This window comes from Pseudophryne corroboree, chromosome 5 (assembly GCF_028390025.1).
Source record: "Pseudophryne corroboree isolate aPseCor3 chromosome 5, aPseCor3.hap2, whole genome shotgun sequence".
NCBI classification, from domain to species: Eukaryota; Metazoa; Chordata; class Amphibia; order Anura; family Myobatrachidae; genus Pseudophryne; species Pseudophryne corroboree.
The window spans coordinates 150,044,755-150,062,762 of record NC_086448.1 but is presented as its reverse complement, the minus strand read 5'-3'; the positions used below and the strand labels follow the sequence as shown (position 1 = coordinate 150,062,762).

The 18,008-nt window shown below is 45.2% G+C and overlaps 1 protein-coding gene across 1 annotated transcript in view; it reads right to left on the bottom strand.

The window, feature by feature from the left end:
• The window catches only part of LOC134927405 (cryptochrome DASH), a 123,605-nt gene that overhangs the window by 36,682 nt on the left and 68,915 nt on the right, over nucleotides 1-18,008 (bottom strand). The window contains exons 9-11 of the mRNA XM_063921811.1: nucleotides 4,020-4,099; nucleotides 3,521-3,580; nucleotides 3,265-3,422 (exon numbers count right to left, since the gene is read on the bottom strand). Of these exons, the coding sequence (XP_063777881.1) occupies nucleotides 3,265-3,422; nucleotides 3,521-3,580; nucleotides 4,020-4,099 (298 nt within the window). The remainder of the gene's footprint in view (nucleotides 1-3,264; nucleotides 3,423-3,520; nucleotides 3,581-4,019; nucleotides 4,100-18,008) is intronic.

Below are 18,008 nucleotides of genomic sequence, written 5' to 3'. Positions count from 1 at the left end.
TTAGTGCAGTTTTTTCGACTAGTCAATAAACGTCACTTTCCGCCCATTTGTAGGTCGAATTCACATTCGACCTATTCAAAGCCCGTTACGATTTTTCAACTTGTCTAATTTGTGGGCATTTGACATTTTTTTGGTCCGTTTTCAGTTTCACCCATGCCGATTGGAGGAAAAAAAAAAAAAAGTGAAAAGGTATGGCGAAAACGGAGCAAAAAAAACGATCAAACACGCCCACAATTGAACACTGAGTGGTCAAATTAGTGCCGATTTTCTGACTGTCAGAAAACTCGGCACTAATTAAATATCCCCCTATATGGTCAATTTATTATTAATTGAGAAAGATCCCTGAAAATTAGCATATAACTGCAATATGGAATGTAAAAGGGGACACAGGCTCAGAAAAGAGCCCATCCCAGCAAACACTGAAAAGTAAAGTGAGATCTTAAACTATCACTTTACTTCTAGGTTGGGATCTGACTTGACTAATGCACGTGTGGCTATTGGGCCTCAATGATTATGCAAGCGGTACAGCAGATCCCTCTCCAAAAAAATAAAAATTGTTAAGCTGGCCAATAACGGAGCGATGTGTGCAGTCGATGCAATGGAGTGTCCTAGGGCAGACATATCGGGCGGTCCCCACACACGGGGTGATCCGGTGCCCACCTTCCGCTATGCCGGCCCTCCTGCGTATAGCTCTGCATGGGATCATCTGCCTGCATCGCTGATCTTTTCAAGATGCAGAATGCAGATGCTTTTTAGAAAGATCGCTCAAAAAAATAGTAAGACTATAAAAATAAAATGTAAAAAAAGCTTATGGCTGTTAAAAAAACAGCAGCCCTCTTGAACATGGTCCGGCTCTTGCCGCACCAAACAAAAAACTGATTTGCCTGAGCCAGAAGGCAGGAATATATGGACGGGCCCGTTGCATGGTGGGAGGCCGAAAGCTTTGACCATTTGGTGCAAATCCGCTGTCGCGTCCTCATATCCCAATGTTATCCTGTGGATAACCTGTGGACCATGCCTGAGAAATAGCTGCTATATCGTTCCAATTCGTCGGATCGGCAGCTACATCATGCTCTGTGTGGGGGCCTTTAGGGCTACAATGGAATAGCCGAAGGGGTCATGTTACAATAAGCTAACGGTGCCTATACACTAGACCAGTGGTTCTCAAACTCGGTCCTCAGGACCCCACACAGTGCATGTTTTGCAGGTAACCCAGCAGGTGCACAGGTGTATTAATTACTCACTGACACATTTTTAAAGGTTCGCAGGTGGAGCTAATTATTTAACTTGTGATTCTGTGAGGAGATCTGCAAAACATGCACCGTGTGGGGTCCTGAGGACCGAGTTTGAGAACCTGTGCACTAGACGACTTGAGAACAATGCAATCTCGTTAACGTTTTCCCTTGAACTACCCGGCAGTCTCGGACTCATGATATAGTGCAGTACACATAAGATATATCTTAAAGATCTTGCAAAAGATCTAGGAGTGGCCACATCCAGGAGCATGCTGTCGTTAACGATTCAGAAGCTCCAACCAACAACTCACGGGACTGCGCATCGTTATCAGACACTGAACGATCTGCACTATTATGAATGATTTGTCAATCCGATCTGTCAGAAACAGCCAAATAGCTCATAATATTGTCTAGTATATGGGCACCTTAAGGATTTCAAAGCTACAGTATTATTATTATTATTATTACCACCATCCTTTATTTATATGTTGCCACAAGGGGACCGCAGCGCCCATTACAGTGTACATAAACAAATGAGCAAAACAGCACTTACAGTTCAAGACAATATAGGACAGGTATAGAAAACCAGGGGTTGGGTGCCATCAAAGGGAGTATGGAGTATAAGATAGTGTAAGTAAGAGGAGGAAAGGCACATGAGCGGAGAAGGCCCTGCTCTTGCGAGCTTACAATCTAAAAGGTGAAGGGCTAACAAACCAGGGTAGACAGTGAGCGTAGACAAGAGGGTTAGGAGGAGAGTTGGCTGGGTTTGGTGAAGATGTGGGTCTTGAGAGCCCGTTTGAAGTTTTGTAGTGATGTGGAAAGACGGCTGGGGAGAGGTAGGGAATTCCAGAGATAGGGAGCAGCACGTGCAAAATCTTGTAGGTAGGAGTGGGAGGAGGTAATCACTAGGCAGGAGAGGTGGCGTGCATTAGCAGAGTGAAAAGGACGGGTGTGAGTGTAGAGAAATAGGGCCAGATATGTAAAAGGGAGAAGAATGGGTGAGGGCTTTAAAGGCGAGTGTGAGAAGCTGGAGAGTGTAAGAAGGTATATTGCTTCAGGCTGCAGTACCCTTTGAGAGTAAAGTAGATTGCAGTATTTGCAATATCTCCTACATCTGACATGTGTTAAGGGGTGGTGAATTACTTTAATAAATTTGTCCCTATGTCAAATAATACATAGCTGCAGTATATCTAGCTAATAGATCTGTTCTATACACCAAGCTAAGACATGCAGTGATATTGGACTGATCGCATACAGTGATTACAAACTAATGTTTCATTTAATTTCTCTATAGCTAATTACAAGACACTGCCTTACTGTGTATCTAAATAGAGAGATCAGTTAGAGGCTGCGGAGAGAGAAAGGAAACCACAGCCAAAAATAGGAGATGCAACTGTGCAGAGCCACACTAATGCACATGGGACACCACTCCCTGTGATCTTCTAGTACATCTGCTTGCTACCATATTGCAGTGATATGCTAGTTTTCAGGGATCTTCCTCAATTAATAACAAATTGACCACATAAAGAGAAAGTATCAGGAATTTGCAGATGAGCTACCGATTTACACAAAAATGGGAGGGGGGGGGGGGGGGCAGTGATGTCAAGTGATAGGGGGAGGTGCCTCAGGTATCTTACAATGGAAAGGTGAAGGTCACCTTTTAGTTTTACGGTCACAAGGACACATTCAGCCTTCAGGTATCAGCAACGACAGCTGATTTAATATAAAAGTAATTATAACTTTGATAAAATCATTTGTTCTTTACAGGTGCCGCTGACACTTTAGCGTTCCAGAAATATATTTTTGAACATGATTATATCCGATTATTCGCTGCTTTATATTTAACATAAGCGCAAGAGTACTTAATTTTTTTATTCACGAAGTGAAGCAATTATAGACACCAAACATCCCCATTAAACATACGGTATGCAGTATCCACCCGTCTATACCCCAGGGTCAGCCTGTTCCAGTGTTCCCTAGTGGTTGACTGAGAAACGAGCAATATGCTGGAATTCAGTTCTTTTCTTACCAGTAAATATTCAAACCATTCAGCGCCCATTCTCCAGTCAATGCAGAGGTCCTTGGTGAGGAAGCTGGCCACATTCTGGCGCCCTCTATTTGACATAAAACCGGTCATAGCCAGTTCACGCATGTTGGCATCAACAAAAGGAACCCCGGTACGTCCTTCTGTGATGTTGAATAGCATGAGATCGCAGTCAGTTATAAGTATACAAGTCTTAGCATCTGTATGTGACAGGAGCAAGAGAACCAAGCAAGACACTGACCTTTCCAGGCATTAAATAGCTGCGGATCTTTCTTCCAGGGAACCTCTTTATCCTGAAGACCTAATTATTTGAAGAGGTCTCTATAAGGAGTCAATTCATTTAGCAACAAGGTTCCACGCTCTACCATAGCATGGGTTATTTGAAGGAATAGTAAAAAAGTAAGACAGTGATATAGCTTGACAGATAAAGACAAGTTTACTAAACACACAAGTATAAAACAATATACATATATAAACAAATTTAAAAAAATCAGTAGTTTACATTTACACATCCATTGTACCATGTTATTTGAATTCCTCCCTCATGAGATATTTTTAGGTGTATATGGTTTTACACTTGTGTGTATATTGAACTATTATTTTTATCCTCTCAAACCACATTACACATTTATGTACCACTATCCTAAATTGTTTTCTTCTTTACTATTCCTTCCCACATAACTCCCTGCATTGTGGAGGAAGGAAGGAAACATACCAAACAAGGCATCTACCCATCTTACCTCTTGGAAAGAATATTCTTCTCCCATACTTCAGAGCTACGAAACGGAAGTAATCTCGCCACAGAAGCTCAAAGATAACCCTAAAATGAAATGACACAACATCTTATTTGTATCACAGAGGCAGAGAAACACAAAAGTGTACTAGAAACACTGGGCTGCGACTATAACCACACAGGAATTAGTTCTAAAAATGTACAAAGTCACAGATGAAGCACAATAGAACTTTGCATGAGAAAAAGCCGTAGCTGCTACATAGTAGCACTTCGTATACAGGGCCTAATTCAGATCTGATCGCAGCAGCAAATTTGTTACCTAATGGGCTAAACCATGTGCACTGCAGGGGGGGGGCAGATGTAATATGTGCAGAGAGTTAGATTTGGGTGGGGTGTGTTCAAACTGAAATATAAATTGCAGTGTAAAAATAAAGTAACCAGTATTTACCCTGCACAGAAACAATATAACCCACCCAAATCTAACTCTCTCTGCACATGTTATATCTGCCTCCCCTGCAGTGCCCATGGTTTTGTCCATTAGCTACAAACAACAAAATTATTAACTCCAATAAGCGCTGAGTGGGGTTACATGTAAACCAAACCGGGTGTGACCCCAGTATGTTAAGAGAACTTCCTTCTTGTATGGCTTCCTCCCGCAATTTCTGCTGGAAGACGCTGGGCGGAAGTGACGTCAACCAGAAGCGACGTTCGGCCCGGAATTTAGTCTAAACCGGAAGTGACCACCGCCATGATTCTTTATTCGTTCCACATGCGGTCCAGCCCTTCCGTGGCCATAGACTTCTTTAACTTCAAAGAACAAATTGGAGTTTTCAGAGTAGAAGTAAATACTTCCGGGGAGGACGTCATCAATATTTTAAAACAAGTTAATGGTACCACAAGAGAAAAAACATCTAATCACTAACACATCAATAAAAAAAAAAACGTTAAAATACAGATGTCTCTACACAGACAAATCTATATTTAATTTAAAAAAACGTTTTAGTTCAAAATCTCCATTGAGACCGTTGGGTACCAGTGTTTCTGCAGGGGGGTACACGGTGTTCCACAGGGAATACATTGCGGTGTAGAGATGGATCTTGATTCAGAAGCACCAACAGGCTAAAGCTTTAGACTGTCCCAGGATGCTTTGCGGGGCCTCCTCTTTATAACCCCGCCTCCAGGCACTGTGAGCCCTGAAAAAGCTATTTAGAAGACTTCAAGGACTGCAGTACCTTATATATCAGTGTGACTCCATCACCTCCCCAGCAGCACGCATACTCCCACTGGCTCTGTTCCCGGGTACTTGCGGTGGAGACGCTCAAGTTCCTAGGCACACCACCGCAGATGCTCTCCTGGATCGCGTGGCTGCTTCTCGGGGAAGAGGTTAGAGAGTCCCCCAGGCGGGACCCGCCATTAAAATGCGTTCCGGTCACGGTCTCAGGAGACAGACCGCGACGCTGGCGTGGACACTGTGGCCATACAGGGACCCCACTATATCCACCAGGGCAGAGGAGCACAGGTCAGATAAGGAGATTTATGGTAGACTTACCATGGTTAAATCTCTTTCTGCGAGGTACACTATATTCCACAGGGAATAACATCGGGGTGTAGAGTTGGATCTTGATCCGAGGCACCAACAGGCTAAAGCTTTGACTGTTCCCAGGATGCATTGCACCGCCTCCTCTATAAACCCGCCTCCGGATACTGGAGCTCGGTTTCGTTAACCAGTCCAATGCAGTAGCAGGTAAAAGAGACGGCAGATGTTAGTCACATAGACCCACATTCTCACGACAGGAGAAGGGACTAGCGGCTAATGCCATACAAACCCAAAGAAGTTAAGTGCGTCAGTGTGGGCGCACTGTGGAATCCAGTGTACCTCGCAGAAAAGAGATTTAACCATGGTAAGTCTACCATAAATCACCTTTTCTGCAGTGGGGTACACTGGGATTCCACAGGGAATACATCGGGGATGTCCTAAAGCAGTTCCTTATGGGAGGGGACGCACCATAGCGAGCACAAGAACCCGGCGTCTAAAGGAAGCATTCTGGGAGGCGGAAGTATCAAAGGCATAGAACCTAATGAACGTGTTCACTGAGGACCATGTAGCCGCCTTGCACAATTGTTCAGCGGACGCGCCTCGGCGGGCAGCCCAAGAAGGTCCAACAGACAGAGAAGAATGGGCTTTAATAGCAGGAGCTGGAAGACCAGCTTGTGCAATCACCATTCTAATCCATCTGGCCAAGGTTTGCTTATTCACAGGCCAGCCACGTTTCTGAAAACCAAAAAGTACAAAAAGGGTATCTGACCTCCTGAGGGAGGCAGTCCTCTCTACGTAAATACGGAGAGCCCATACCACATCCAAAGGCCTCTCTCTGGAGGACAAACCAGAAGAGATAAAAGGCGGGAACCACAATCTCTTGGTTAAGATGAAAAGATGATACCACCTTAGGTAGATAACCAGGGCGAGTTTGAAGAACTGCCCGATCCCGGTGAAAAATCAGAAAGGATGGACGACAGGACAAAGCTCCTAAGTCCGACACCCTCCTAGAAGAGGCAATAGCCAGTAAAAACACAACCTTAAGCGTAAGGCATTAAAAAGGTCCACAGACGAGAGGTTCAAATTGAGACTCTTGTAGGGCATTTAAGACAGCAGACAGATCCCATGGAGCCACAGGAGGGACATAGGAAGGCTATATCTGAAGGCTGAAAGTATGAACGTCAGGAATAGACGCAATTTTCCTCTGAAGCCACACCGACAAGTCAGATATATGAACCTTGAGGGAGGCCACAATCTACGCCTTGTTGCAGATGAGACAAAAGCCTGGAAGTTCTGAACGAGTAGGCATCATCATTTTTAGCAGCACACCATGTGAAGTAAGCGTTCCAGACCCTGTAATAAATCTGTGCAGAAGCCGGTTTGCGGGCCTTCAACAAAGTTTGAATAACCACCTCTGAGAATCCCTTGGCCCTCAGGAGTGAAGCTTCAAGAGCCATGCTGTCAACGCCAGTCTGGCCAGGTCCGGATAGACATAAGGGCCCTGAACGAGAAGATCTGGGTGTTGAGGAAGAAGAAGAGGTCGCTCTATTGAGAGACCCTGCAGGTCTGAGAACCAATGCCATCTGGGCCACGCTGGAGCGACTAGAATTAGTATTCCTCTTTCTTGCTTGAACTTCCGTAGTACCCTGGGCAGGAGTGACACTGGAGGGAACACGTTTGGCAGCCGAAAGTTCCATGGAATTGCCAGTGCGTTCACGAACGCTGCTTGAGGATCCCTTGTCCTTGATCCAAAGACCGGAACCTTGTGATTGTGTCGAGACGCCATCAGGTCTACATCTGGTAGGCCGCACTTGTCTACTAGGAGATGAAAGACTTCCGGATGAAGACTCCACTCTCCGGCGTGAATGGTCTGACGACTGAGGAAATCCGCTTCCCAGTTGAGGACTCCGGGGATGAACACTGCCGATTATGCTGGCAGATGGCGTTCCGCCCAACTGAGGATTTTTGATACTTCCAGCATTGCCATGTGGCTTCGAGTGTCGCCTTGATGATTTATGTATGCCACCGTAGTGGAGTTGTCTGATTGTACTTGTACAGGCCTGTTCTGTACTAGGGGCAGGGTCAGTGTCAACGCATTGAACACCGCCTGCAATTCCAGAATGTTTATCAGGAGGAGACTCCTCCCTGCTCCACCAACCCTGGAGAGAGTGATGCTCTAACACCACACCCCAACCCCACAGACTGGCATCCGTTGTCAGGAGGACCCAGTTGGAGATCCAGAAGGAACGGCCCCTGCTCAACTGTTGGTCCTGTAGCCACCAGCTCACTGACAGACGAACCTCCGAAGTCAAGGAGATCATTTGAGACCTGATCCGATGAGGCAGGCCATCCCACTTGGAAAGGATTAACATCTGCAGAGGGCAGGAATGAAATTGAGCATACTCTACCATGTCGAAAGCTGACACCATGAGGCCTAGTACTTGCATCGCCGAGAGTATCGACACTCTTGGGCAAGAGAGGAAATATCTGATCCTGTACTGAAGTTTCAGAACTTTCTCTGGAGACCAAAACAATCGTTGGTTGTGTGTGTCCCATAATGCCCCCAGGTGCACCACGCTCCGAGCAGTGACCAGCGAGGACTTTTTCCAGTTGATGGTCCAATTCCTACAAGCCCACGGGTGGCTCATCAGTTCCAGATGACGGAGGAGAACCTCTTGGGAGTTCGCCAGGATCAGCAAGTCGTCCAGATATGGCAGGATCCTGATTCCCTGACGGCAGAGAAGAGCCGTCATCACGGCCATTACTTTTGTGAAGATCTAAGGGGCCGTGGCCAATACAAAAGGCAGTGCCTGGAATTGACAATGTAGGTTGCCAATAGCAAACCGCAGATATACAGTGGGGATTGAAAGTTTGGGCATCCCAGGCAAAAATTCATTTTAATGTGCAAAAAGAAGCCAAGGAAAGATGGAAAAATCTCCAAAAGGCATCAAATTACAGATTAGACATTCTTACAACATGTCAAAAAAAGTTTGATTTTATTTCCATCATTTACACTTTCAAAAGAACAGAAAACAAAAAATGGCGTCTGCAAAAGTTTGGGCACCCTGCAGAGTTAATACCTTGTACTGCCCCCTTTGGACAGCCGAGACCTGGCAGTATCATGGATTGTTCTCAATCATCATCTGGAAAGATCAAGTGATGTCAATCTGAAAGGTTTTAAAAGCCCAGACTCATCTGACCTTGCTCCAACAATCAGCACCATGGGTTCCTCTAAGCAGTTGTGTAGAACACTGCAACTGAGAATAGTTGACGCTCACAAAGCAGGAGAAGGCTATAAGAAGATAGCAAAGCGTTATCAGATGCCCATATCCTCTGTTCGGAATGTAATTAAGAAATGGCAGTCCTCAGGAACAGTGGAAGTTAAAGCAAGATCTGGAAGACCAAGAAAAATATCAGACATAGCTCGCAGGATTGTGAGAAAAGCAAGTCAAAATCCACGTTTGACTGCACGATCCCTCCAGGAAGATCTGGCAGACACTGGAGTTGTGGTACACTATTCCACTATAAAGAGATACTTGTACAAATATGGTCTTCATGGAAGAGTCATCAGAAGAAAACCTCTTCTACGTCCTCACCACAAAAATCAGCATTTAAAGTTTGCAAATGAACATATAGACAAGCCTGATGCATTTTGGAATAAAGTTCTGTGGACCAATGAGGTTAAAATCGAACTTTTTGGCCGGAATGAGCAAAGGTACGTTTGGAGAAGGAAGGGCACAGAATTTAAATGAAAAGAACCTCTGTCCAACTGTTAAGCATGGGGGTGGATCAATCATGCTTTGGGGTTGTATTGCAGCCAGTGGCACAGGGAACATTTCACGAGTAGAAGGAAAAATGGATTCAATAAGATTCAAGCAAATTTTGGACACTAACGCCATCTGTGAAAAAGCTGAAGTTAAAGAGGCTGGCTTCTACAAATGGATAATGATCCTAAACACACCTCAATATCCACGGTGGATTACATCAAGAAGTGTAAACTGAAGGTTTTGCCATGGCCTTCACAATCTCCTGACCTCAACATAATTGAAAATCTATGGATAGACCTTAAAAAGAGCAGTGCGTCACAGACAGCCCAGGAATCTCAAAGAACTGGAAGACTTTTGTAAGGAAGAATGGGCGTAGATACCTCAAACAAGAATTGAAAGACTCTTGGCTGGCTACAAAAAGTGTTTACAAGCTGTGATACTTGCCAAAGGGGGCAGTACAAGGTATTAACTCTGCAGGGTGCCCAAACTTTTGCAGACGCCATTTTTTGTTTTCTGTTCTTTTGAAAGTGTAAATGATGGAAATAAAATCAAACTTTTTTTGACATGTTATAAGAATGTCTAATCTGTAATTTGATGCCTTTTGGAGATTTTTCCATCTTTCCTTGGCTTCTTTTTGCACATTAAAATGAATTTTTGCCTGGGGTGCCCAAACTTTCAATCCCCACTGTATGCATCCTGTATTTCCAGGGATACCACATAGTCTTTCGGTTCCATGACCAGCACTATAAAGCACAGAGTTTTCATACGGAATTTGGATACTTTCACAAACCTGTTCAATGATTTGAGGTTGAGTATAGGCCGGAAGGACCCATTTAGCTTTGGAACTAGAAACAGGGTCGAATAGTATCCCCTACCTCTCTAAGACAGAGGTACCGGCACTACCACTCTTGTATCCAGGAGGGATTGTACAACCAAGTGTAGAACTTGCGCTTTTAACGGATCCGCAGGGATAACCGTTGTGCAAAACTGGCGAGGGGGACGTCTCTGTTATGATACCAGTACGTCTGACCAGAGGTGATCTTATGACGGAGGTCAGAGTACTGGAATGGAATGCTGGTTACGGGAGCAGGATAGCCTAGTAACCCCTGGCGCCCTAACTCCGTTGTCTCGCCCGTGTTATCAGAAATCCCCTGCGAGACTATGGTTGCTTGAGCCCATGGCAGCCGCGTTTGAAGGGCGGATTATGTCTGCCCAACTCCGATGCCCCCTCAGGTCTTAATGGGAGACAAAGGGAAATCCGAGACAGGGTGATAACAAGGGGCCCTCTGACTAAGCAACCAGGCCAGGGGCTACAAGCTAACTAACTTAAACCAGAAGTATGTGCGGACAAACCGCCAGGGAAAAGGACAACCAAAAATCCACGAATCAGTTACTCCTATCCAGCACCGCTGGATACCAGAGTGGATTTGTGGGAGCGGAATCCTCCGCAAAAGCTCCGAAACACAATATAACCAAATAATAAATAGTAAGCGGTCAAGCCGCAACACACGGCTACGCCGCGACTCACGAACACCACAGGATGTTAAAGGTGCTCGGTCAGGACTCCAGGAAAAGATGACAACTTCCGAGTATTGGACCACTGAGGACAAGAACGACCGGATAGACAGGACTGGAAAACTCTCTGCAACAGACACAGCAAACAGGAAGCTATTACCGGCATCTGTGAGAAGTCCAGAGAGTGCTTTTAACTGGGTGCTCTCCAATCAGGAGCCAGACAGGGTAATTAACAATCATGCCGTGCAGCTGCATGCTGCACGGCCAGGATACCAATGAGGTGATTAATCTAGACCCAGCAACGGGGAACGCGGTCCGACAGTGGCGTCCCCGTTGCTAGGGTCTGAGCGGCTCCGTGCGCCCGGCGTCTAACGTTGCTAGGGAGCCGGCGGCTGTCCGCATGCGGCGTCCCTAGTTGCTAGGCGCCGGGCCGCACTGACGGGCGGACCCTCGGCGCCCAACAGTCTCTTGAAGAGACTGCGTATCCGTGAGAGACCACTTCCCGCACCCAGGCGTCCGAAGTGGTTTTTAACCAGGCCTGGGTGAACTCCAGATGTCAGTCTCCCACCCTGGGGTCCCCCAGGGGGAGGCCAGCCCCGTCATGCGGCAGGCTTGTCTTGTTTGGAAGCAGGCTGACAGGCGGCCCAGGATTGTTTAGATTTAGGCTTAGTGGTTTTGGAAGCACGATCCTGTCACGGATACGCCTGACCCTTTGCTTTCCCTGGAGGTTGAAAGGAACGAAAGGTGGTACTCTAAGCCTTCGGAGCAGAAGGATTAGTATTTGGGAGACATGCAGTCTTGGCAGTAGCCCAGTCAGTTACAATCTTGTTCAGATCCTCCCCAAATAGGATATCTCCCTTCCAGGTCCTCAACCACATAATTCGACGAGCCAGGATAGACGTAGTAGATGCCTTGGCCGCCAGTACACCTGAATCAGAGGCTGCCTCCTGAATATAGTGGGAGGCTGTGGTAATAAGACAGATATAGTCTGGCAGTGTCAGAAAAATCCTGAGGCAGCTCATCCTCAATTGCCTGAACCCATGCTTCAATTCCTTTCGCAGCCCAGGAGACTGCCATAGTGGGTCTATGTACTGCACCAGTAAGAGAGTAAATAGACTTCAGGCATCCCGCCACACGCTTATCTGTCTGTTCCTTCAGTGAGGGGACAATGGTGACAGGCAGAGTAGATGACATCACAATACGGGCGACATAAGAGTCCACCGGCGGTGGAGTTTCCCACTTGTTACTCAACTCCACAGGGATAGGATAACGAGCTAGCATACTTTTAGACAGGAAAAATGTCTTTCCTGGCGACGACCAGGATCCTGACGTATATCAATTAAGTGGTCAGAATGTTGTAAGCCTACCTTAGCAACCTTCTGACGTTTGTTTGAACTTATCAGGTTTCTTAGAAGCAGTAGTAGGCTCAATGTCATCATCTATTTGAAGAATTAGCTTAATAGCCTCCACTAGGTCAGGAACATCAACCTCGGTTGTAGATTCCTCATCAGAAGCAACTGTATCAGTGTCTGACGGATCAGTATATTCCCCATCCTCATCGGAAGAATTATCCAAAATATTAGTGGATTGTGAGGAAGAAATGGCCCATTTAGATGACCCATTGGCCCCAGAGGGGCGTGGGGTAGACTTCTGTCTAACCAAGGATTGATTTAATTGAGTAGACAGAGTATCCGCCCAGGGCGGATTAACTACAGGGACAATATGTGGGTGCAATGGGACTGGAGGTCCCACAGCATATTTGAGAAGGCTGTCCAAGGTGGGTCCTGATTGGCCACAGGTGCTGCAGGTTGACTGGGTGTATGGCACCCAGTACCTGAACCATCAGAAACTTCCCCCTCAGGTAAATCCGTGGTGCCAGTACTGCAGGATGCAGAAGCGTCCGTGGATTTCCCGCCCTGTGTCAGACATTATTAGGAATGTAGCCTACCAGTACAATATAGCCAAACACAATACCTGCAAAAAAAACCTATGTTATGTGACAGAAAACAAAGGATGCAAAACAGAGGATTTAAGCGGTATGAGGTAACTGAAACACAGTAAAAATACCAAATTGTATATTCTGTGTGTATGTATGTATGTATGTATATATATATATATATATATATATATATATATATGTGTGTAAATTACTAGTCCATTGCAGTTTTATCGTTTATATTTAATAACTTTTGCATTGTACATGTGACTGAGTGTGCCTGTAGATGTTGTGTGGGATTCCATTCTCCTGTATCACATATTGCTATCACTATATTCTGTACCCTGAGGGGCTAGGTGCATCAGGGTCATGCATTGTGTATATATATATATATATATATATATATTCTTCTATTGTGTTATATGTTCTTATTTTCAATTCCTTCTAACAGGGAATTTAGAAGAATAAGGCTGCCATTCCTGCATCCAGTGCAGTAATTTGCATTAAGTATACTACACTTATCAGCGCAGAGGGAGAGTATTGTTTTGGTGTATTTTTGTTGTTAGTTACTCTCCATTGCAGCTAGGCAACATGCCGTTATTTAACGATCGCAAAAGTAGGAATCAAAAAAGTGTAAAACTATTTTTTTAGAAGATGTGCAGGATATCAAACAGATGATGATAATGATGAATACTATCATCTCCTTAATAAAATGGAAAAATTGGCAACTAGAGAGAGTTGAAAAGTTGGTACGATCTTATTACACTTGAAAAATATCTAGAAGTGGGGTGTATCCCGAGGGGTTTAAGATTGAATAAAACTCCTATTATGGGTGCACAAAGTGAGGAGTTTATTAAAAATTGGAATAGAGTCCTTGATAAAAGCGCAGCTCGATTGGTAGATCTTATTGTAAATGAAAGAAAAAAAGAATTAGGAGTCTTGGAGGCTGACCTTAATAAATTAGAGTCAGCACTAGTAAAATTTAATGACGATGAAGATTTTAAAAGGGATGTTGCAGACCTTCAGCATAAGCTTGATACTTTAGAAAATGAGATTATTTCACGTAAACGAAAAAAGTTTGCTAGAGACAAACTAGACTATGAGAATGGAAAGATTCACGATTGGGGCACTAATGCGAATATCAAACAAGATTCTAGAGGTTATCAAGATAGAGTGGGGCGTAGAAGAGTTATGGACGACTATGACAATGATGTATTTTACCAAAGACAGGAATATATCCCTACCTATCGTTCCAAATTAAGAGGTGAAGACTACACGAGAAGAAGGAGCTCTAATCAATCGCCCAAACGGAGATATAGGAGGAAACCCTCCTATAGAGGTCATTATTCTCCTGTAGGCAAACATAATAGATTTGTACTTCAGAACCGTTATGAACAACTTAGGTCAGTTTCCCCTAAAGGAAAAGTTTTTTTAGGGGAAAGAAAGAAGGGAGGATTACCTCACTTCCAAGAAAAGGAACGGTTACATACCCGCTTGGATTCTCTTGGAGTAAAAAGACAACTACTCCAAGGAGAAGAGGTACAAGGGGGGGGGACGAAAGATCACCCAACAAAAAAAGAAGAGCGATCAACCTCCTGCAGGAACAGTCAAGTCAGCCATCATCAACCTTACTGAAAAGGAACTATCAACCTCGGAGAGATCAGTATTAAATAAAGGTTTAAAGTTCGCCCTGAATCAACATGTAGATAAGTTTAATCTCTTTGTTGATTTAAATAAATATATACGAAACTTGACGTTGACTAGACATTTTCTGAAAAACCCTACGCCCAATTTGAGCTATGAACCTAAGGTTAAGCCTATCGTAGCACCACCATCAAAATATTACCCTGTCGAATCGAGAGGAAGTCATATTGATTTCTTTTTTGATTCAGTCAAAGATGACTTCAGGAAATTGAAGACTCAAAGTGATAGACATTGTGGTAATCTCACCCCTCAAGAGCGATCAGCTATTAAATCACTGAAGAAAAATTACGATTTAGGGGTATATACAATTGCGGTCGAATTCCCGAAATTGTCGAATTTCGGGTAATTTTCGACCCAAAAAAAAATTCGCCTATGCAATTTAGTGCTTTCCGACCAAAAAACGGACTTTCAAAATTCGACTTTTTGAAATGCGAATTTTTGCAAATTCGACTTTTCTGCAATGATACAAGTGCTGCAATTCGACCAAAGCATATTCAATTCAAGTTTGGAAATTCGACAGCAGTGCTTTTAGACAGCAAATTCGTCATTTTCAATCCGCCACACTTTGGAGGGTGAAAACAAATAAAAAAAATTTAAACATGTTTTTTTTTGGTGTTTTTTTTTTTGGGAATAGCAGATCTATTTATATTAGAAGGGATTAGGTACTTTTTTTTTTTTTTTTGGAGGCACAAATATTATTTATATATTTTTTAAAATATTATTTTTTTTTATTTATTTTTTTATTGCTGGAACGGTAAAATCCTAGAAAAAAATGGCGTGGGGTCCCCCCTCCAAAGCATAACCAGCCTGGGGCTCTTCGAGCTGGTCCTGGTTCTAAAAATGCGGGGGGAAAATTGACAGGGGATCCCCCGTATTTTTAAAACCAGCACCGGGCTCTGCGCCTGGTGCTGGTGCCAAAAATACGGGGGACAAAAAGAGTAGGGGTCCCCCGTATTTTTAACACCAGCATCGGGCTCCACTAGCTGGACAGATAATGCCACAGCCGGGGGTCACTTTTATGCCGTGCCCTGCGGCCGTGGCATTAACTACCCAACTAGTCACCCCTGGCCGGGGTACCCTGGGGGAGTGGGGACCCCTTCAATCAAGGGGTCCCCCCCCCCCCAGCCACCCAAGGGCCAGGGGTGAAGCCCGAGGCTGTCCCCCCCCATCCAATGGGCTGCGGATGGGGGGGCTGATAGCCTTTTGTGATCATGAAAAGAATATTGTTTTTTCCAGCAGTACTACAAGTCCCAGCAAGCCTCCCCCGCAAGCTGGTACTTGGAGAACCACAAGTACCAGCATGCGGGAGAAAAACGGGCCCGCTGGTACCTGTAGTACTACTGGAAAAAAAATACCCAAATAAAAACAGGACACACACACCGTGAAAGTAAAACTTTATTTCATACGTCGACACACACATACTTACCTATGTTCACACGCCGACATCGGTCCTCTTCTCCATGTAGAATCCAGGGGTACCTGAAAATAAAAGATCAATATACTCACCTCAACCAGGCTCCAGAGATAAATCCACGTACTTGGAGAAAAAAACAAACCGGACAACCGACCACACGGACTGAAAGGGGTCCCATGCTGACACATGAGACCCCTATCCCCGAATGCAGAGAGACCTGTCAGTGACAGCTGTCACAGAAAGGTCTCTAAAGCCAATCAGGAAGCGCAACTTCGTTGCGCTCATCTGATTGGCTCTGCGCGTCTGAGCAGACAGCGCATCGCACAGCCCAGTCCATTATATTCAATGGTGGGAACTTAGCGGCTAGCGGTGAGGTCACCCGCCGGTCAGCGGCTGACCGGCGGGTGACCCCCCCGCTAGCCGCTAAGTTCCCACCATTGAAACTAATGGAGCGGCTTTGCGATGCGCTGTCACAGCACAGACAGCGCACAGCCAATCAGATGAGCGCCACGGAAGTAGCGCTTCCTGATTGGCTGAAGGGACTTCAGTGACAGGAGTCACGTGATGTCCCGGGATTCGGGAGAAAGGGGTCTGATGTGAAAGCATGGGACCCCTTTCTTAGTCCGGTATGGATCGGTGTTCGTTTTTTTGTTTTGCCAAGTACGTGGATTATCTCTGGACCTGGATGTACCTCTGGACGCTGGAAGGTGAGTATAATTTTTTCACAGGTACCTCGGATCGTCGGAGACCGTGGCAGTCGGCGTGTCAACATAGGTAAGTATGTGTGTCGGTAGTGTGTAATAAAGTTTTACTATCAAGGTGTGTGTGTACTGTTTTTATTTGGGTATTTTTTTTCCAGTAGTACTACAGGTACCAGCGGGCCCGTTTTTCTCCCGCATGCTGGTACTTGTGGTTCTCCAAGTACCAGCTTGCGGGGGAGGCTTGCTGGGACTTGTAGTACTACTGGAAAAAACAATATATTTTTATTATCACAAAAGGCTATCAGCCCCCCCATCCGCAGCCCATTGGATGGGGGGGGACAGCCTCGGGCTTCACCCCTGGCCCTTGGGTGGCTGGGGGGGGGACCCCTTGATTGTAGGGGTCCCCACTCCCCCAGGGTACCCCGGCCAGGGGTGACTAGTTGGATATTTAATGCCACGGCCGCAGGGCACGGCATAAAAGTGACCCCCGGCTGTGGCATTATCTGTCCAGCTAGTGGAGCCCGATGCTGGTGTGAAAAATACGGGGGACCCCTGCTCGTTTTGTCCCCCGTATTTTTGGCACCAGCACCAGGCGCAGAGCCCGGTGCTGGTTTTAAAAATACAAGGGAATCCCTGCCCAATTTCCCCCCGCATTTTTAGAACCAGGACCAGCTCGAAGAGCCCGAGGCTGGTTATGCTTTGGAGGGGGGACCCCACGCCATTTTTTTTTCCGGGTTTTTCCCGTTTTTTCCCATTTTTTAAAATCGCGGCAAAATCCGCCAAATCGGCCGATTTTCGCCCCCGCGGTTCTGGCGAATCCGTTTTTCATTGAATATGGTGAATTCCGGCAGCCACCTTCCGGAATTCACCTGTCGAATTAAGTCGAATTAAAAAACGGCGAAAAATTGCCGCGATTCGCCGTGAATTGCATATACCCCTTAGTGATTAAAACTGCGGATAAGGGAGGGGCTGTAGTGATCCAGGAAAGAAAGGCATATGTTAATGAAGCCTTTAAACAGATTAAAGATACAACTACGTATGAACAACTGGTAAATGACCCAACAATGAAATTTGTTGAAGAACTGTATGCTATGCTGAATGAAGCTAAGAGTAAAGGAATTATATGCAAAGACAAATTAAACTATTTATACAACAAAAAGCCCAGGATTCCTGTTTTTTATCATCTGCCTAAGGTGCATAAGGGTGCTATTCCTCCCCCCGGTAGACCAATTGTAGCAGGGGTGGATTCTTTATCATCTAATTTGTCACACTTCTTGGATATCAAACTTCAACCATACGTCAAGGCACAAACTTCATATCTTAAAGATTCCACTAGCTTATTGAATATTCTCAATGAGTTTCAGTGGTTACCCACTTATAGATGGGTGACGGTCGACGTTCAGGCCCTTTACACTTCCATCC